Source organism: Misgurnus anguillicaudatus, chromosome 3 (assembly GCF_027580225.2).
Source record: "Misgurnus anguillicaudatus chromosome 3, ASM2758022v2, whole genome shotgun sequence".
NCBI lineage: Eukaryota > Metazoa > Chordata > Actinopteri > Cypriniformes > Cobitidae > Misgurnus > Misgurnus anguillicaudatus.
In genome coordinates, this window is record NC_073339.2 from 28,467,736 (window position 1) to 28,490,399 (window position 22,664).

The 22,664-nt window shown below is 37.8% G+C and overlaps 1 protein-coding gene across 1 annotated transcript in view; it reads left to right on the forward strand.

Moving 5' to 3' along the window:
* The first annotated feature begins 1,397 nt into the window (after positions 1–1,397).
* cxxc4 (CXXC finger 4) overlaps positions 1,398–22,664 on the forward strand; it is a 37,620-nt gene continuing 16,353 nt past the window's right edge. Inside the window, exons 1-2 of the mRNA XM_055205319.2 lie at positions 1,398–1,887; positions 3,251–4,190. Coding sequence (XP_055061294.1) covers positions 3,366–4,190 — 825 coding nt within the window. The 5' untranslated portion in view covers positions 1,398–1,887; positions 3,251–3,365. The remainder of the gene's footprint in view (positions 1,888–3,250; positions 4,191–22,664) is intronic.

Here is a 22,664-nt window from a genome sequence, read left to right on the forward strand (position 1 = left end):
TTATAAAAGCCATCTGTTTATATTCCTAGTGATAAAGTTAGGTGTATTATTACATGTGATTGTGACTTGATGTTATTACATGCACCGCGCTCCTTCCTCTCCGCTTGTCTGAGGTAATTCGCGCGTTCATGTGTTTTGGGGGCGTGGCTTAAGAAGAAACCCAGAAGGGAGGGGGTGGAGTGAATGGAAAAGTTAGCTGTGTTTAAAACAGTGCAGAGAGGTCTACAGACACTCGATTTTTATACTCTCTTTTTCAGAGTACTTACATTTTACTTATGTATTGATATATAAAGTCAGTTTAAACAAATTTGTAAAAAAAGTTTTTTTAGATAATTCCTGCCTATCCTGCCTTTAATTTAGTGGCAATTTTTGGTCACTAACAACACGAAAGGGTAGTAAATTTGCCCACGGTATATTGTTGAGTTTTTGAAAAATTTCAAAGCATTTTCCTAAAATATGTGTTTATATAAGATTTGTCACCAAAAATCATTCCATTTGCTGAAACACAGAGAAAGTTGTGGCCAAATTAAGACAAAATAAATAAATAAAATAACCAAAAATGGCCCAAACATGACACTGCTTTAACTGAACCTGAACTATTATTTCAACTCACTCCACTACAGGTTTCTTCTGACCATTTATCATTTGTAAATAAACAGTGCAATGAATGACTGAATACCTAATAATAATCACAAAGTAATCACGGTTACTTAACAAACCACAATGAGCTGCAACTCCCACAAACTGCATTGAGAATCAAAGCAAATCATCTACACACAACTTTGCTGTAGAGAAGCAGCAGTTAGTAAACAAGGTTCATTCATTTTTCAGCAAGGTATCTAGTCAAATAGTACTGGACTGGTACTATTGGAACAAATAAGAGTCAGCAAAGTGTTAGCAAAATCTCTACAGGTGATCACATAAAATGTTGTTATATACACTATTGTATTTCTGTTGTGCCCATACAAAGCATTAGAGGGCTAACAATGTACTAACTGTTTTTTTTTTCTTCAAAAACAGCACACCTATAAGCTCTTTGTTCATTTACTTTTTCTGCAGCGAAAAAAACTTGTAGACTACTTTGTGTCTTTTTACTAATGAAATGGCTAATGTGGTTTCTTTTTTCATCCTCTGATTAACAAATTTTAACTGGCAGAAAATACATTCAATAGTGACCAAGTTTAGGTTGTAAGGACAACATTCTTTAGAGCAAAGGTTACTTTGATGTTAATTTGGAGGAGTAGTTGGAATTAGAAAAAAATTATTTAATACATATGAAATGCTATTTTTGGTCTGCCTACCTATAAAGTATAATTTTTGATAGCTCTGACACCGTTTTTGAGCGTTGTCTCCTGAGAACTCGGATCGTTCCTGTTTTGAAATGACAAGGGTTTTGCGACCCTGATTATGCACTTATAGCATGTTAAGCAACTGCTCATACTTTATTAGTATTATTACTATTACAGTATCATTAAAAACGAATGCGTTATTGTCTATGCGTATTAATATAAAGTGTTACCAACAGATAGCGAAGGAAAGCACGTTGTTTCCCGGTAGAGATTGATGAGCATTCCCCTCCCCAGAGCTCCTGGTGTTTCTATAGTAATTTCCAGCCAATGATCAGTTGGTGTCCACATCCCCATCCTCCTCACCTCAGCACCAATCAGCCACACACAGCGACAGGAGACACCTCACCTCCAGTCTTTGCCTCACAGACAACAGGCACAGCCAGGACGCCATTACAAACGTAGACCTTTCTTTTGACTTTTTCTTTCATCAGGAATGGTGTATCCGTCCGCAAAGATGGTGTTACTGTAGCGATCGCCCGATGCGAGTTTATTGTGTATTCAACGCAGTAATGTACTGCTCCAGTGTCTGGATTGTCTGGTAGGTGATGCGCTTTCATTTTTTCTCGCTAAGCGATAGCGGCGCATGCTTTTTGAATGTCTGCCGTTTTATTATTTATTTCGAGGGCTTTTGAAGGTATCATAAGTCTTATTGTCCTATTTGATATTAATATCTCCGCTGTAACTGGTACCACAGCAATACTATCGACCGCTTTCGGTCTCCTCCAAGTACTATCAACTATTTTATGATAGTATGTCATGAACTTTGTTTACCGCGTAAAATAGGCAATTTAAATAGCAGGACAACAATAACAGGAACCAATACTGATTAATTATAAACGAATAATTTCCATCAATATTGCATTGTTAATTAACACAAGACATCTCGGCGGTTTTGATGTTTGTTACCCTTATGTGTCTTTGTTTTATTTTACTGTTTGTTTTCAATGGAAAGTTTTAAAGCAGCATGTGTCTCCTTAAAAAACTTAATTAAGAACATCAGTGACTTTGTGTGTGTGAGGTATCAGATCCTCAGATAAACAATAACAGGGTCTTCTTAACACATTTTAAGTTCTTATTGTTTTTGTCTTTACTGTGGTGATTGGCTTCAACGCTTCATATGGTAGATCTGTGAATTGCTGTGGTTTTACAATGTGATGTGCTTAGGTAGTCAGCGCGAGAGAGTATAGTGAATGGTAATGCAAGCAGAGAAAGAAGTGTCTAATGGGCTTTTATCTGTGGCAACAAAATCCAGTCAGAATGGGAGATCGGAAATGGATCTCCCCCCCACACACTACAGTTGTCAAGGTTTCAGACTTGGTTGGAGTAAGTCAAAACATCTTTGGGTCACTGGGTAAATAGAAATGGCAAGATTTGTACGTTATTCTCTAAAAATACATGTTTATAAAATCTAAAATTGTTGCATTAAGGCGCTATTTCTATTAAATCTAAGTTCTAGTCCTAATAAATAACATTTTTGACCCCAATACAATCTGTTCATTTAGATGTGAAGCACATTAGGTTACCAAGTTTGAGGTTTCTTTTATGAAGAATGTCCTGTTTACATTAACTTTACATACAGATAAAGCAGATTTGCATTCATGTTTGTCTGGAATTTTAACATTTCTCTAATATCTCTATTCAGAATATGAGATTGGTGGCCATATTTCATAGAGATGGCTTTTAAACATTTAAATGGTATCATTGTAAAAAAATATTTTTTTTCTTGATGTATTGAAATAGTAGTGTGTCATATTTTGTCAAAGTATAATGCATACAGTAAAATTAAGATTAACATCCCAACTCTCAAACAACAGTGATACATTTTGTTGTTAGAGCAATACTGCAATGAAAATTATGAATGCTTGTCACTTTTTTCTGTAATTGTTGTTCTCTTGTTTTAGTGGAGGGAATAAACCAGGATGGTAACGTGTTGTGTCTAACCAGCTTCACCTTGCCAACAAGCAGCTACCCACTCTCCAATATTTTACGTGAGATCTTAGCAAGTTAGCAACAGTCATGTCTAATATTAACAATTCACTTTGCATCGAGAGCGGACAAGGCACAGACGTGTCACTCTTGCAAAAGGATAATCTTCAGGATGGTGGATTAAGCCAGCTGTTTGATTACAATGCGGAAATGGAAAGGTACAGGTCTTTTGCGAACTTTTATAAAACCAATGGGGCATTTCCACAGACTGCTAAGATTGCCCGCATAACGACACCAATTTTTCCCAGCGCTAGAATTGGCGTGTCCCCTTGGAACTGTGATAACGGCATGCTCTGGGGAAGGAAATCAGCGTCAATAAACCCTAATAGGACCAGCATGCATAGAAACGACTCCCCAAGGCCGGGGAAACCTGGCGTGCCGCCAGAGACGCTGCAAATGGCAAATAATAATTTCCTCTCTAGCTTATCCCCTGAACACTGCAGACCTTTAGCAGGAGAATGCATGAACAAGCTGAAATGTGGTGCTGCCGAGGCAGAGATAATGAATCTCCCGGAACGCGTTGGAACTTTTTCCGCTATTCCGGCTTTAGGGGGCATCTCATTACCTCCCGGGGTCATCGTCATGACAGCCCTTCACTCCCCCACAGCCTCGGCAGCCGTTACAGACAGTGCGTTTCAAATTGCCAATCTGGCAGACTGCCCACAGAATAATTCCTCTGCATCCAGCGGAAACCCAGCGAAAAAGAAAAGGAAAAGGTGTGGGGTCTGTGCACCCTGCAGGAGACTAATCAACTGTGGAGTGTGCAGCAGTTGTCGGAACCGTAAGACGGGTCACCAGATCTGCAAGTTTCGGAAATGCGAGGAGCTGAAAAAGAAGCCTGGCTCATCACTAGAGGTGAGACAACGGCTCAGACACCACACTCCCCCTCCCCTCCTCCTTTGCCGTGTGCGCTCAAAAACATTAACCTTTCCTTCTAGTCACGTTTCTAAGCCCTTGAAAATTGTTTCCATGCCCACCCATGCCTGAACATCCCCCCGGCTTCTCAAATCTGCCTACCCGCCTTGCCTAATTGGCAGTAATTAGGGGTGTTTGTGCGGAGCGCAAGCTGAGCTTGGCTCAGACACCCCTAATTGCTGCCAGTCAGGCTGGGGCTGGAACGCATCCGAACAACCCTGGGCTTGGCTCTGCTCCAAGCTGAGCTGGGAAATGGTTTTCAGCAGAGAGCCATCCTTCTCTGCACTTGGTCATTTTAACCAATTATAGAAACCGTCTCCTGACGAGGCCAGTCGATCTCCCCCGCAATCAGAGCAATATGAAAATTCCTCTTCCTGTTTTGCTCTGGATTCCCTTTCAGAGGTCCTTATGAAATAGCAAAAACATTTATATGAATCAAACCAATGAAGCACTTCTAAAAAAATATTTGAAATGCTCTATTTTCAAGGGCTCAGATAGAGTGATTCCTCCAAATTTTTGCACGTTGTAAAATGTTTAATCAGCTAGCCTCTGAAAAAATACATTAGAAAATAAACATTTTGTGTATTGGTGTACACAGTTTGTGTTTATTTTAGCATAAGAGTGGAAAAACAGAGGACATATTTCTTAAATCACTAGAATTTAGTGATTAGACATGGTATTTAAATTTTGGGTGAAGAAGTGGGCAGTGCTAAACCCAGGTGTGAAGACATTCCTTAACATACTATATAATCATTATGCCAAAATAAAGTAGTTTTAAATTTTGCTGGCACCCATTTGACTGAATATTTGGAAATGGTCTGGATATGCCAAAATATTTTTGACGATGACATCAACTTGCAGTGACATATTTTTGTGACATACAGTTATACTACAACTATATATAGTATATGTAATAGTATCACTTATATTTAATGTGTGTGTGGTGTTGTAACAGCTAAGTATAGTATGCTTAGTTAAGTATAGTATGCATTGTTCTACAGAAACAACTTTACTGTATTCATATAAATTCTGAAATAATTTTTCAGTAAATGGTCTTTTTTGGGACCATGGACTTTGTTTTGAGGTCTGTAACACATATGATTCAAAAGGTCATAGACTAGGAAATATTATTATTTATGATTTTCAAAATTGTTAGTGGAATCTCAGTATCATATATTTTTTTTAAATGTAATGCGAGTTTACATTTTCTTATCTTCTTTGAATGGGCTAAAGGTAAACATATTTTGTATGCTCTCTGTGATGCAGGGATTCAAGGATTATCTCTAAATTTCCCCCTAGACTACTTAATTAATAACGGTTATATTATATTTAATCTATGACAGAAGTGCAGAGAAATACAGGTGGAGCTGGGATGTTGAGGGATGCTGGAAGAATAGGCATGGGAGCAAGCTAGGCGTCTGTTTATGTTTTCATGATAGGATAAATAAATAAGCACTCTCTGATAACTTTTATTCACTGTAGAGTATTCTACTTGTTGAGTTTGTGTTTTAATGAATTTCTTTATTTGGTCTATATTGATTGATACAGAGATGGATTTTATTATTAAAGAACTGCAAATTATTAGTAGGACCGTAATACAGGTTTAAAGGATATTCATAGCTGTAAACGGTTAAAAGCTGTTTTAAGATTAGAATTCTCTAACATTGCTGTCCTATTTATTTTAAAATCTTTAAATCTGTAGTAAACAGTGGAAAGTTTATGATAACCATTGTAGAGCAACCTGACCAAATTTATAATGCAAAATCTTCAGTGTGTCGTATTCATTGTGGACTATTTGATGCAGTGGTCTGCATTTGAAGACAAATAAGATGATCTGTGTTTCCTGTAAGACTGATTAGCATAATTTCTTCATTATATATATATATATATATATATATATATATATATATATATATATATATATCAAACCAACATGTGCGATGACCAGTACAGAACAGCCACATGCCTTTATAAAAACCATCTGCACATAGATTCAAATATCCTCATTCCGTTTAGGTTTGTAGTTTATCTCCAACTATAAGCTTGCTTGCCTTGGACAAAGACATAAGCACAACACACAAACACTCTGACTCACACACAAACACCCATAGACCCAACTGATTGCACCTTTAGCTGCTAACAAAATGATAAATTCCCAGTAAGCAGCTGGATGTGACTGTCAGTGTTGTGCACCTGGGAATCACCCAGAACTAATTATATCTTAAGCGGCGGTGGAAGATGCAAATTAGAATTTTACTTACACCCCTGAAATCGGAGAGCCAATTTAATCTAATACCGCCTTTAATTTAGCGCGCTAATGCAAGGCCCTGGAGGATTACCCCGTGTCACTGTTCTCTCTCTCTCTCTCTCTCTCTCTCTCTCTCTCTCTCTCTCTCTCTCTCTCTCTCTCTCTCTCTCTGTCTGTCTCTCCCAGACAGGAGAATGGATTAGTCTAGCAGAGTCATCTTATCCTACCTAATGTTTCCCAAACTTGCTGTGGGTCTAGTAATGCTCTAGGTTATTTAAGTAGTCTGAGCATGGGCTGAGTTTTATTTACAAACGCATGTTGATCATAAGTGACAAAAAATGATTGGGTTATCTTTTAATCAACTATAAACACTATTCTATTTCTATGACACTGTTTTTCTGAATTGCTAAAACACTAAACCCCATTCTTTGAACCCCATTCTTCAGTGGCCTGAACCCATCTGTCAAATCATTCACTCAAAAACCTTAAACAAGTTTAGGTAGTTAGACACTGTTTGCAAAACTCCAAAACTCACCCGGTTTACAGCGTATTAGTCACACAAGATACATTTTTAGGATTTGTGTACGTAAATTAATTGTTACTTTTGGTGTTATTTGCAATGTTTATGTTTTAATCAGGGAGGGTAAGGGATTTATAAAAATCTGAGGTTGAGGTGAATGTGTCTGCTGCATTCAGTTAATTTCACCGGTATAAATAAATTTTTGTAACATTAAGCTACACGGTCAGCGTTATTTCTCTGAATAAGTTTAGGTAACTTGTAAAGATAACATAATTACAAAACTAGCAAATTATTGCATGCACATACGGTACAAAGCATGATTATTTATTTCGATTTCAGAATGCGCACGTTTGTCATTAATACTAAATATGCTGCGATCTGTCCGCTGATCTGATACTGTAATAAAGATGAATGTATACAACTTTCAGTAAGTAACTATTTGTTTAGGCTGCTTGCGTTGTAATAATGTACAAGGAGACTTCAGATATAAAAAGGGAGACTAGTAAAGTGATGTTTTATCATTAAAATCTGATAACTTCCATTGATTTAATAGAATATTTGGGCATACCAATATGATGGTGCGCTGGCTTCAGAATTGTGATGTCATACGCAATCCAGTCATTCTTATAGATCAGTGGTTGTAACCTAGTAATTAGATTGTCTGGCTTGTAATGCCAGTTTGAGGCTCACGGCTGGCGGGTTGTGACCAAGGCTTTGAACCGGTTCAGGGAACGAAAATGAGACCCAGAAACTTTTGATGTTTTGAAAGGAACAGAAACGAAACCAGAAACTTTCAAAAAAGATATGTTCCGGAACAGATTTATTTATTTAAAATAATGGTAACCGGTTAATACCGTTATTTTTTCGTTCTTTGACAAGATTGCTGTGCAATACTCGATGAAGTTCACTTCCGGTTGTCGTTGACTCATCAGAGAAATGGGAAGCTTTCCACCAGCAAGTAGCCTACTAAAGTCTCTAATGCCCAATCATAAGAGGTAAATATTGTAGGCTATTTATGTCCAAAAAACCTGCATTTTTCTACATGTAACAAAAACTGCAGTATTACTTAAAAAAAACTACAGTTATCTTGTGTAAGGGTAACACACAGTTAAAAGAAAAGAATCAGGACCATTATTTGTACTATTTTTATGTTACAGTTTTTCTCGATTGTTAACACACTATAACTGATTCAGTTAGCCAAAATTCCCAAACCAATAATTTAGTTCTCTAAACATAAACACATTTTTGATTTCAGACAAGTTAATGTCTTTTGCAAAAATTACCTTTTGAAAACTGACTCAAGCAATCACAAGCTGAACACAATCAACACACAATTGTGCATGTGTTAACACCATGTAGCAAATTTAATGACAGATCCAACAGAATCTCAAGTAATATATAAAGTGCCACTGGTGATTATTTGCTTTGGAAAATAGACCATAACAATGGTTAAACAGCTAAAAGGTGTATGGTTAAAGAGCTGAAAGATGTGGGGGAAAAAGAGGACGGGACCAAATAAATTTTTTTTCTGATGAAATACAAGCAACACTCTTATGTTCTTGTACATGGGATGACCATCAGGTGAAGTTGGCCAATGAGTTTAGCTGAATGTAAGCCGTTATACAGTTGCATCATTCAAACATTTGGAGAAGAAGGTACAGTACCTGAAGTTAGCTGAACACACTGCAGTAATTGACAGGGTTTTTAAACTATGGTACTTAAATACAGTATACAGTTGAAATTTAGATGAGAGAACCTTTATTCTTCTTTCTATGTATCCATGACATGTGAAGCAAAACATCAAATGTTTTGTCAACTTTGTTTCAGTTTAGTCCAGTGATTTTTACTGTAATAAAGTGTTTTATTAAACACTTCAATGAACACTTCTGTGTACATTTCTGTGTCGTGTGCTGTAGACCCTTACAGTAAACTCATAACTTTACAGTAAAATTGATTTTTTGCTCAGTGCTGCTATAGTTCGACCAAAAAACTGCCATTGTTAATATGGACATTGTTACAGTTTTTCTAAATTTCTAAAACACTAAACCCCAATCTCTGAACCAAATTCATAGTGGCCTAAACCCATTTTTCAAATCATGCATTCTTTTTGCAAAACTCTAAACACAAACTCCTCACTTAAACACACATTTTACATGGCAATGCACTTATAAATGCTAAACACAGGCAGTCAAACGTTAAACACAACTACAACACAGCTGTTACCAACCAAACACAACAACTCAAAATTGTACACACTTTTTATCTAATGGTATTTTTTATTGTGTGAGAGGCAGATGAAAAGTATGAGGAAGAACAGAACACCAGAGACGATGCAATTGGCAAAATTTGCAGTTTGATTGCTGACTTTTTACAAAATACAAGTGCTTCTTACAGTAATATTGAAAACTTACAATGACTTGCAGTACTTACAGTAAAGTATTCACTATATTACTGAACTAAACTTGTGATGACAGAAATAGAGATTTTTTAAGAGTATTTGTAAGTGTGCTGTTATATACAATAAACATGCATTTTTCTGTAACCAGATGTCCTGGATGTTGTGGTGTGTCCTTATTTTTTTTTAAAGTAGTGTCTAATGGATGCTCTGTAGTGTTTATTTTATTGACTCATGTGTGTATGATCTGAAAACTTGGTTTGAATTTGAGTACAGGTAAAATGGCTTGGAAGAGATTGTTTTATTTTACTAGAAGAGTCAGGGATTCTGTGAATTTAGTTGGAAAATTTGGATTTGTGTTTAATGTTTTGAGTAAATGAGTGCTGGTTTTTATAAATGTGTTTTGCAATTCAGAAAAACTGTAACATTAAATAGGTTTGCCTTAGAGAAAGCATTAACAATACAGTAAAATTTAAACAATATATTTTAAATAAACACTTTTTTAAACATTTTAATAATAATGAAGAAGAAGAAGAGATTCGTAGTATTTTGACAGCTTTCACCCCAGTGGAGAGTAATTATGCGAGGAATCTCAGCTTAAATACTGTATAAATTATTCAATCATTGCTTGAGGAAATAAAGTACAAAGCAAAGCTTTTTTTAGTTTTTACCTGTGAAGTATATTGGGAGCACGAAAAGTTTTGTGTTGCAAACCCCAAGATATAAATAAAACTTCCAAAATGTGCATAAAAATATTTATACTTGTTTAAGGTAGGTTTTAATATTTGGTTAATATTTAAGTTTATCCAAATAAATTTACAACCACTGATTGTAAGAACCTGAAATGCCTGAAAGTCAAAAATGACTCAAAATAATAAAAAAGGTAATATCTCATTGATTTGGCATTATTTTGCACTAAATTAATACTTTAAATTTATAGCTCATTCACATTCAGTATTTCAACTATGAAAACAGATGAAGACTCAAATTTTGGAAATATGCTCACAATGGAATGATATTCAGTTTAACATTTTCTAAACTGCATTTAAGCACCCTTGAAGAGCCCTTTGCAAAGGGGATGCCACATAAACAGTCGCTGATAGGGATGGTTACTTCCAATTGGAATTCACCCTGTACACTCTAAAAACGTTTACTATGATCTACTCAATTTTTTGGTGAAACATTTTTACTCTTAAAAATATTGAGTAAATTTGAACAGTGTAAATCTAGTATATTTCAATAATTACAAAAAATTGTTGTATTTACTTAATGTAAGGTGAAATTATTTCATACTGAACCATAAATGATAGATGATAAACTAAGCAATTGTACACACGCTATTTTATTGAACATAAGTAAAACAATTCAATTTTATTTATACAGCGTTTTTCACAATTGTTTAATTGTTTCAAAGCAGCTTTACATTAAAAAAGCAGGACAAAACACAGAAATATCGATGGACAAGATAAGAAGCAGAGTAAAGCGGCTAAGATTAAATCGTACTAGCAAGCTTAGTATTAATGGAACGTATAGAAGAGTGTTTTAAGTTAAGCAGATGTCAGCTGACTCCCTATGGGTTAAAAAAAACTCCTAGGATAAAACCCTATTTAAAAAAGTCCTAGAAAAAAGAGAGAGAGCCAGACATATATGATCCTATAGAGGATATACTATTAGGTACTATATTATAAAATAAAATTTTATGAGAATTAAAATATATAAATAAATCAGATATCGGCTGGGCATCACGTTGAAAGAAGGCCAGTAGATCAGTGGTGTGATGACCTTCCTGGCAGCAAGAACTAGGTCTGTTAATCTCAGTGTCCTTGGGATCAAGAAACAAAATCCTATCAGCATAGGGGCCATTCGCATGTAATGCAAGTGTCATTCAATATAATGTGGTTGAATATCTGCTCGGTTCCAGACAAGCTAACTATTGCGGCATAAGTATATTTACTAGACAAATTATATGAATGCTTTGTTAAAGAGATATGTCTTTAAATTGATCGACTGTGCCAACTTTTTGAACATTGTTGGGTAAATCATTCCAGAGCTTAGGGGCTAAGTAGGAAAAGGATCTACCACCTTTAGACACTTTTGATATTCTAGGAATAATTAAATGACCAGAATTTTGTGACTGCTTTATAGGTGATTAGCAGTATTTTAAAATATATGCGATATTTAACTGGTAACCAGTGTACGGGTTGCTTCGCCCCTGGCCCCCACATGTTAGTTACACAAGAACCTGTGGGCGGGGCTACAAAAGTAGTCGTTGCCATTTCAACGTTGAAGGTGGTGTTTAAAATCTCTACATCATCACATATTGGGACATTCCTGAACCAACTGTTTTCTGGGCTTGGTTCCAAAAACTTTTATATTTAAGTAACAAGAACATTTTCAGGTCTGAAACTTGCAGGATGTTCGTTTAAGTACGATGACCTCTTATATAACAAAAAAAATCTAGTTAAAATTGATTCTTTGATTCACTGCTCTTTCTGTCAGGTGTATTTTCAATCAGCTTTTGCTCTCCCGATCCCATGGCTCTGCACAATGTGCTGCTATGTTGTCACCTAATTTATTGGTTTTACTGCTACCAATTAGGACTGACACATAATCAGACATGTCTGGTCTGTGCCCTTACTTGTGATGCCTGTCGTCTCCTCTGACCTGGCTTGATTTAACATCCTCAGTACTGTGGCCAAAGGTGGCTGTTTTCTAGGATGGGGACGGGTGGTGGATCAGTGGAGGATGGTCAGTGTGTGAAAGTGCAGGTGCTGGGAACGCTAATGTGTGGCACTCTAAATTTTTAACAGGTGACTATAAATAATTGATGGCAGCAGAGGCTGGAAAGTTAAATGGTTCCTCATCATTGCAGTGACCTGTTTGAAAAGATGCAAAGAAGCAAGGGGCCGGCGGTGATGATTAGGCCCACAGGGTACATAATATAATAACATTTCATGCGTTTGTGTTCAATATAGGATGCATTTTAAAAACATCACCTACAAAAATAAAGAACACTGATAGATTTCAGTGTATTTTTCAGGTTAGATATGTTTAAATTATGTTGCATTAGATATAGATGAATCTAGTCATCAGGAATTACAAAATTCATATTACATTTAAAGGTTGATATTTACTTGAAATATCAATTTGACAAAGCAACAATAAATTGGTCCTCTTATTTGGTTACACTTATTAGCCTGGGCCAATAAGATTTGGGTTTGGATTGGGGATGACATGTACACCATGCAGCTGTTGATGAGAGTATGCTCAATCCCATGTTTGTCTGAGTGCTAAGGTGTCAGTATAAAGTTGGTTTGTGGTGGTCTATGTGGATGGAAGCGATGCGTGGTTTGTTTTCTGTGACAATAAGCTGAGGAACTAAAAAAAGTAATCATGGTGTTCTAGGTGATTGATTGTTGCGTAAAGCATTTTGCAACATTTAGAAATGCATCAAGCACCAGGGTTTAAACCACCCATGACCTTGCCTGGATTAGGTCATATATCTGACAAACGTGGTATTGCTACCTTGGACAAGACATTGGGCCTTATTTATGAAAAATATTTATGAAAACCACTTTTACACATGTGTAGTATAGTAGTTCATACAACTGGACAGTTTACACCAAATTGATTTATGAATGATTTGGGGAAATTAGTTCAGCTCTTGTTTCATAAATAAGGTATGTTGTGTTTATGCGATAACAAGATTTTTGACTGCTACAAAAACAAACTACAACGCAGGAGCTACAGTACCCAACTACTACCCACAATAAGAAAGGTTGAAGGTATATTAAAGATTTATTTAAAATTCAAAGGATAGGTCCACCAAAACATGTTTTTGTTTCAAGCGAAAATAAATGTTTTAAGGAATAGTCACAATGCTGTTTACATTCAATGAAACTCTCAATGACCAATAGGTCAATGACCAATGGGTCAGTGGGTGTAAAGCACAAAGAAGCACTATAAAAATAGTCTACTTTGTAAAAAAATGCAGCATGAAGATAAAGCAACTTGGTTTTGCAAGTCAATTCAACATATTATTTTAAGTTTTTACTAGGGCTGTCAAAAGATTAATCGCGATTAATCGCATCCAAAATAAAAGTTTGTGTTAACATAACCAATGTGTGTGTACGGTGTATAATTATTATTTATATATAAAAACACACACAATTATGTATATATTTAAGAAAAATGTATTATATTTATATATAAAATATTTATATTCATATATAATATAAATTATATAAATGTATATACAGTATTTAAATGCAAATATTTCTTAAATATATACCTGAATGTGGATGTATTTATATATTTAGACACAGTACACACACATATGTTATGTAAACACAAACTTTTATTTTGGATGCGATTAATCGCGATTAATCTTTTGACAGCCCTAGTTTTTACTAGTTGACATAACAAAGTTAACCATCATTTACCATTTATAATAAAAAAAACATTTAGTAAAGTTAATATTTGCTTTATATTTTGAATGTTTTGAATCCATATGAAGAGTTTCGTTGCAAAACGAGATAAATCTAGTTCTAGTTATTTTTGCGACTGACCTTATTAAATATCTATTTGTAGGAGTTTCCCTTTAAGACGCAAATTTATGGGAGCAGAGTTTTTAAATGATTCATGCAGCACGATTTACTAATGTTTGCGCGTGTTTTACTGGTTTTTGCACCATTATTTAACACAGAAAAAAGCATATCTTAAATTATTTCGTGCTTAAAATGGCTGACAATGTAGCTGACAGAAGAGGCATCAGAGAGCACGTGGTACAAGGCAAAGGATTTTGTAGCATGTAACAGTTTATTTGGAAAGCCAGAGAAACATATTATTAAAAAATATTCTTTGCCAAGCCATTTTTTTATTTGCTGTAGGAAATAAAAGAGTAGTCACTAGGAGAAGTCACACAATACCAGATGTTTCAAAACGTATTGTAAACCTTCACTTTTCAGTGTCCTATGACTTCGTTAGCTGTGATGTCCGTGGTGCTGAACTCAAGCACACCTCTCTGCTTATTTGAAACCCTGAACTAATTTGCGTTGCTCTTAGTAGATTGCGTTGGTCATTATGGAAATCACCTGTTGCACCTGTGTTATTTAATTTGTGCCTTTTTAGTAATTAACCCGCAGATATTACCACAACTATCGGCGCTATTTTGCCCAGTTTAGTAAATCTGGCTTGTAATCTACTGAAAATCTTCTCCATAGCTCTCCTTTACACAAGAACAATGCTTTAATAAAAATGTTTTAACTTTTAGAGCATTTTGATAATTCTACAATAGTACACCCTATGGGTGACTAAAATAACCAGTGTGAGAAAACTGACATTAGACACTCTCAGGGTTTTACAGACAAAGGGAGGTTTAGTTTAATTACCTTAAAATATTAGTGCTCCCCAAGAGCATGTCCACCATCGCACACATATGCTGGTGAATCTGTTTAGAGAGGAAAGCGGGTCAGTGTTTTGCATTTCAATTTAACATTTCAGAGAACAGGCAATCTGTTTAGATCGCTTAGCCTTCGCACCAATACACCCACATGGCTCATCGCTATGCTGCACTCACTCGCTCTCCTGTGCCGACGCCAGTGACTGACGTCCCGCTGCCACTCTTTAAAAGGCCTGCGGGCCGCCACAGGGAGAGAAGCTTCCCACAAAATGTCCCCTGACAGTCTTTAGAAAGCACCCCGCCGCCACAGTCTTCCTCTCAATTTTTTACCCTCTTTTTTCTGTACACTCTGTTCTTGTGTCTCTCCATCTTATTCCAAAAAATTAATGTCTTATCCTCTTTTCTTTCTCCCTCTTTATCTTAACAATCAACAATGACGTCAGTTACTTTTCTCTATTTTTGTATTGTTTACCCCTGTTTATTGGGTTGCGGCATATGTGAGCAGTGATCGTATAAGTGCTATAGAAGTGCTCTTACAGAATGCTGTGTTGACACTGTCATGTCGAATACTTACTGAATACTAAGCAGCTTTAAAATATAATAAATATGTTTTCCTTAATCAACACATTTGAATCCTTGCCTGGAAGATATTAAAGATATCTAGGTTTTTCATAAAACGTAGTGCAACTGTAGAAAAATTCTTTATTTTAATTTTTTTGTCTACTTGTCGCTTCATATAGAGTATGGTAGGGATTGGGATAAAGGCTAGAGGTGAGAATAGATGATGATGCAAACCAAATTTGATTTTAAAAGCTACACTGTAAAAAATTATGTTTTAATTTTTAACGCATTGTGTGTGTCATGCCATTTAACGCGTTATTTCGTGTTAAAATAAATGAAAGGGACAACACATGCCGTGCCAAAAACAGCGATGGGAGCAACGCGCCACAAAGCAATTTCGTTACTGTAATTCCACTACTTTTAGCGGTAATGAGCATGTAACAAAGTATTTTTTTTAAATCAAGTAACGCAGTTACAATTAGTGAAATTTAAATGAGTTGGTTACTCGCGTTACTCTATTTTGTGAAAAATGAACACTTGCAGACAAGACATTTCTGATCTTATGTCACAGGACCGTGGTGGACGGCACAATGAATAATAACACAAAAGGTTGTAATGGTTTTGTTCTGTGTTTACTTGTGTTCTGTGTATTTTTGTATTTTGGACTTTTATTTTGATACCCTGCTCTGTTCTGACTTTTATTTTGATATTCATCATGCCATGTCACAGTTCACACTTCCTGTCTGTCTGTATATAAGTCACTTCCTGTACACCAGTTCCTGGCTGATTATTACATCGCCCCATCCTGTTAGTATCTGCCTGTTACCTGAATTCTGTTAATCTGTATCTGTATATCTGTATCCTGTTACCTGTATCTGTTCCTGTTTTGACCCGTGCCTGTTTATCTGGATTCTGATTGCTTTGCTGCCTGCCCTGAACCTTAGCCTGTTTGTGGATTACGTTTGTTGGATTAACCCTGTTTGGATTTGGTTGCTGGCCCTTATTGGATTTTACTTAATAAACACCTTTTGCACATGGATTCACTTCTTCATCGCTTTCTTTAAAGCTCCCGTTACAGAATAATCAGCCACAAACCGGAATCCAGCAAAGGTTTGTAATCTCCCACCAGCACTATGAAACCTGTTTTTGCACTGCTTGCACTCCGTCAAAACCACCGGCCCATTGAGGATTATGTAAGTGACTTTCTGGAATTATCTAATCAAGTACATTTTGATGAGGACACACTGAAACCCATTTTTTACAATGCGTTGGATGAATGGTTGCGTCTGTGTATGCCTCATGATATGTCTGCCTGGTCCCTGGAGAGTTATATTGACTTTGCCTTGCTGTTGTGTGGTTCTCCGTTCACTGTGGGTGTGGTGGATAATGAACCTGGGAATATTCACCACACACCTAGCCATGTTCTGCCCGTTCTGCCCAAACCTGTTAAAGTCATGCCTGATCACAAAATGGCCGCCACCATGCCTGCTCCCAAAATGGCCGCCACCATGCCTGCTCCCAAAATGGCCGCCACCCTGCCTGTCCCTAAAATGGCCGCCACCCTGCCTGTTCCCAAGATGGCCGCCATCCTGCCTGTCTCTGCACTCGCACCTGTTTTGGAGAGAGCTACTGTTATCCCTGCACCTGAGACTCAGAGGGCCATCATCACAACCACACCTGCACTCATGAGGGCTACTACTCATCCAGCACCTGACGTCCAGATGGCCACCCTGCTTGAACCGAAGACCACAGAGGTATGTCTCATGGACTCTGTTATTTCTGAATTTGCCATAGCCCTGTGGTGCGTTTGGTCTGCCTTCTGCTCTGTTGTTCCCGAGGTTCCTCAAGGCCCTGAATCTGAACCATCCGATTCATCTGACCCATCTGATCTGCCCGCCTCATCTGAGCTGCCCGTCTCATCTGAGCTGCCCGTCTCATCTGAGCTGCCCGTCTCATCTGAGCTGCCCGTCTCATCTGAGCTGCCCGTCTCATCTGAGCTGCCCGTCTCATCTGAGCTGCCCGTCTCATCTGAGCTGCCCGTCTCATCTGAGCTGCCCGTCTCATCTGAGCTGCCCGTCTCATCTGATTCGTCTGTCCTGCCCGTCTCATCTGATTCGTCTGTCCTGCCCGTCTCATCTGATTCGTCTGTCCTGCCCGACTCATCTGATTCGTCTGTCCTGCCCGACTCATCTGATTCGTCTGTCCTGCCCGACTCATCTGATTCGTCTGTCCTGCCCGACTCATCTGATTCGTCTGTCCTGCCCGACTCATCTGATTCGTCTGTCCTGCCCGATTCACCTGTCTTGTCTGATTCACCTGGCTCAACTGACTATTCGGATTCATCTGGTCCACCACCTGGGACATCGCCACCCTGGGCTTTGGGAGCTTTCCCAAGTTTTTTTTGGGGGGGGGTAGTACCCGGACACAGGGAGGAGGCAGAGGACACCAAGGCGGAGGCCGAAGTGTGCTCGGACCCTTCCTTTCCCTGTGTTCCAGGTCTATTCCTGCCCCATGACCCAGGTCCAAGCCTGCCCCATGACCCAGGTCCAAGCCTGCCCCATGACCCAGGTCCAAGCCTGCCCCATGACCCAGGTCCAAGCCTGCCCCATGACCCAGGTCCTAGCCTGCCCCATGACCCAGGTCCTAGCCTGCCCCATGACCCAGGTCCTAGCCTGCCCCATGACCCAGGTCCTAGCCTGCCCCATGACCCAGGTCCTAGCCTGCCCCATGACCCAGGTCCTAGCCTGCCCCATGACCCAGGTCCTAGCCTGCCCCATGACCCAGGTCCTAGCCTGCCCCATGACCCAGGTCCTAGCCTGCCCCATGACCCAGGTCCTAGCCTGCCCCATGACCCAGGTCCTAGCCTGCCCCATGACCCAGGCCCGCATCTGCCCCATGACCCAGGCCCGCATCTGCCTCATGTTCCTGGACCATACTGGCCATATGACCCAGGACCTCTCCTGAACTGCCCTGCCTTCGCCAAGAGGTCCTGGCCCGCCCGCCCACCCTCTATTGGACTGTATGTTTTGTTTGTTGGGCTCCGGGAGTCGCCCTTTAGAGGGGGGGTTCTGTAATGGTTTTGTTCTGTGTTTACTTGTGTTCTGTGTATTTTTGTATTTTGGACTTTTATTTTGATACCCTGCTCTGTTCTGACTTTTATTTTGATATTCATCATGCCATGTCACAGTTCACACTTCCTGTCTGTCTGTATATAAGTCACTTCCTGTACACCAGTTCCTGGCTGATTATTACATCGCCCCATCCTGTTAGTATCTGCCTGTTACCTGAATTCTGTTAATCTGTATCTGTATATCTGTATCCTGTTACCTGTATCTGTTCCTGTTTTGACCCGTGCCTGTTTATCTGGATTCTGATTGCTTTGCTGCCTGCCCTGAACCTTAGCCTGTTTGTGGATTACGTTTGTTGGATTAACCCTGTTTGGATTTGGTTGCTGGCCCTTATTGGGATTTTACACAATAAACACCTTTTGCACATGGATTCACATCTTCATCGCTTTCTTTAAAGCCCCCGTTACAAAGGTGTGTTAGTTTAGGGACTAAATGCTCATTACCGCTAAAAGTATTGGAATTACAGTAATGAAATTACTTTGTAACGCGTTACTCCCATCACTGTTTTTAACACAACTTGTGTTGTCCCTTTCATTTATTTTAACATGAAATAACGTGTAAAATGGCATGACACACACGATGTGTAAGAAATGAACACATCATTTTTACAGTGTAGTGTCAATAGCAAGGGCATCACAACTTAACATGTCTCTTAACATTTATTTATTTTGACAAAAGATGAGTTGCTACAACTTATAAAATGAAGTTCACTTATTAATTAATTAACTATAATTTATAAGTTAACAACTCATCTCTGGTCAAGATGAATAGTAAGTTAAAATCACATAAATCCAAGTTGATTAAACCAAAAAAAGTAAGGCAACAAAGATTTTTGCAACCTGATCTCAAGAATTTCCGTGGCATAGTCACGGAATTTTGTGCTCATTTTTCCGTGGCATTCTCACGGATCTCCGCATTTTTCCGTGGCCCTGCTACGGACTGTCTTTTTTCCGTGGCATTCTCACGGATTGGTTACTCAACTGTAATCAATATTTAAAGTGACATACTAACGCAAACACCAAATCTAACCCTAAACCGAAGCGAAAATGGTTTGAAAATAGGAAAAAGCAGTTGAGTAACCAATCCGTGAGAAATGCGGAGATCAGTGAGAATGCCACGGAAAAATGAGCACAAAATTCCGTGACTATCCCATGGATAGTTATAGGTGATTAAAATACTGCAATGACAATGTTCAGTAAACAATGACAAAATGTTCATTTTTGGGTAAACTAAACCTTTGGTGTATATTTTCACTTTATTGTGGAAGTGCTTATTAACAATTAACATTTTCTTATTGTAATCTGTTTTAACATATAGTATACCACTATTACCTTTGCAGATCAATATATCATTCTGCCTTGTGCTGCTGTTAAAGTGCTGAATGATAAGCCTTGAATCCGTGATGCTTAAACTAAATATAGTTCAGTTTAGTTTGATTGTAACATTTTTTGTGCCTGGCTATCTTTGTGACAAAGGTTTAATACAAATGTGGTAAATTGTGGAAAATTTTGTCTTACTGTATGGGCTCCAAATGTCTTTCACCATTTTTTTATTCCACTACAATTCTATTTCCCTCATTCTCTCTTATAGTCTCTCTTCGTCTTTGTAAAAATATGTCATGACATGTCACTGAGTATCTTATACAGTTGCATTATACATTTTATTCTGTATCAGCTAATTCACAAGCCCATCATCTGATATTCACAGACACACTGTGAGATCGTGTTTTAAATGTTGTTTTGGTGTAGGCACTGATTTCAGTTGTAATTATTGCCTATATTCATAAAAATTCATTCAGTTTGCTGAATGCAAATATTGTGATGTAAGGCATCAAGAAATCAACTGCAGCATGTGGAAGGTTTAGATGAGCGTTGTGTTTGGTACAGCCTTGAACTGTCCTTTTTATATGCTGCTCAAACGTCTGGGATATTGGCTACCAACTCTGAGATGAGATCTCCTCCTGTGAATGTTGGTGATGGATTGCTGTACTTTCCAGGTTTGAGCTCGGCAACGCCCCAATATTCCTGCAGAATAGAGTGACAGGCAATATATAACACATCAGTTAGGCGTGAGTGCGCCAGAAAAACTTTATTTTTCTGTCATTGGAGGAGCATTGAATTTTCTGGCCTCCACAGCCTTGAACTGTTTGAATCCATTTCTCCACTTTTTCTGTTAGTCTGATGTCTATGTTTTTCTAAAGTCTTTTTATTGCTTAATTTATAAAGGAATATCACTGAAAAAATATTTGATGCATAATTTGTGCTGTTTTTAAGACAATATATGACCTGCATTGACAGACTTTTACTAAACAGTATAATTCAGGGTTTATTAATTGCCATTGGCAATATTTAGATATAATATGATATTATATAATATAATACAGTTTAATGGTTACATATGAGGTGTATACGAAATTCCTATTTATTTTGCACTATTAATAATCAGTTGATTTACTGTATATGCCTGGCCAATATAATGACGTATCACTGCTCTTTAGTAGGAGCTTTGGGACTGAGCAGTTAACACAAACAAAATATGTTTACAGGTTTAATGGTTGAAGCATTCTGAGAACACAATGCTATTCTTACGTTGGAAGGATAAGCCAACGAAGGAAAAAGTGAAGGATTATTTATTTATTTCTGAAAGAACCTGTCAGAATTTCCTCCAAAGAATTGCAGTCATGAATGGTGGCCTGGTTCCTAGTCCATACGTTAATAAATAATGGATATGTCAGGGCAACGTATGGGGTGTGCGTTATAATGAGCGTTCTCGAGCGCATCAGCACCCTGCCTGGACTGGTATTCATCTTCTGAAAAGACAAGGGGTCTCAGCCACTGTCACTGAATCCCCCAATCCCCCTCCCCATTCTTTTCATTGTCAGCTTCTGCATCTTAAACTGTACTCCCATTTTTTTACACCAACAAAAAACTTACTCAAGAGTGTAGAAAAATTTACAAATGTTAACTCTGTAAACACATGGACAGTCATTGTTATCACTGTACTGCGATATCTCCTTTAAACAATTATCAGAATATTGCAGTCATTTTTGTCAATTTTTTAAACTCTGTTTCTTTGACAACAGTGCAAGTGGCTATGTGGTATTTTTTAACTACGGTAAATTTTTTTGTAAATGGGCATTACTGTAAATGGGCATTACCTCAACAATGATAATTTTTTTAAACTATCTCCACACTGCTAAAAGGTTGCAGAACCTGATGATGTGTCTTTAGCGTATGTCAGCGAGTATGTTTCACTATTAAACTAATCCACGTTGACGGCCGAGTGCTGATCGAATTTGAGGCTCTGCAGCGCCTGCTATTATCATCCTCACGGTCTTGAGTGGTTTATCTGTGGCCTCCACGAATCCCCATATCAAGTCTGCTGGGGGTGGGGGAATGGGATTGAATGAGATATGTATGAGAGACAGAGTAAGACTAGTGTATGTGCAGATTTTAACGAAACAAGGTATTCTTGTGTCCGAATGTCTATACATACGTTCACTATACGTCTGTATTTTTGCCCTTAGATTAGGGTTTGATAATGAGTCAGCACTCTTTCTCCCTCATCCTTTCCTTTTTTCTTCTACTCCCCCCAACCTCGATCAGAGCAGGACATACCCAACCCCTGTCATTAACTGCACCTGCCATCCCCAATCAGTGTCAATGAGTGTTAGGACCCCCACCGCATTCAACTCTCTCATTCAGCCTTCCTGATTTCCCCTTTAACGTGTCATCCTTTGTATGAAGGAAATAAGATTGCATTCTTTACTCAGTGAATCTCAATCAGATGAATGCAACCATACTGGGGATTCAAATACATTAGGATTTACAGATATGGTACATGCAGTATAAAGGTAACTGATCATTAGCAGTTAATGTTTCGAAGGATAATCAGTGTGATAGCTTAGATTATTTCTAATATCACATTCCGAGTGAATAAACTACAATTATAGTCATAAAATTACTATAAACACACAATAGGAAAATTATAGTGCATATAGTAATTTTAGTTGGTATGTTGCTTAAGCCTATACAGACTGTAGTTAGAATAATAAACTATATAACTTGCTGGAAAAATTGTTTATTCTGATAATTTATTATTTATTAGTCTGTTTTATGAAATTGCTGTTGCCAACACAATTTCAAGGCAAAAAACACCTGT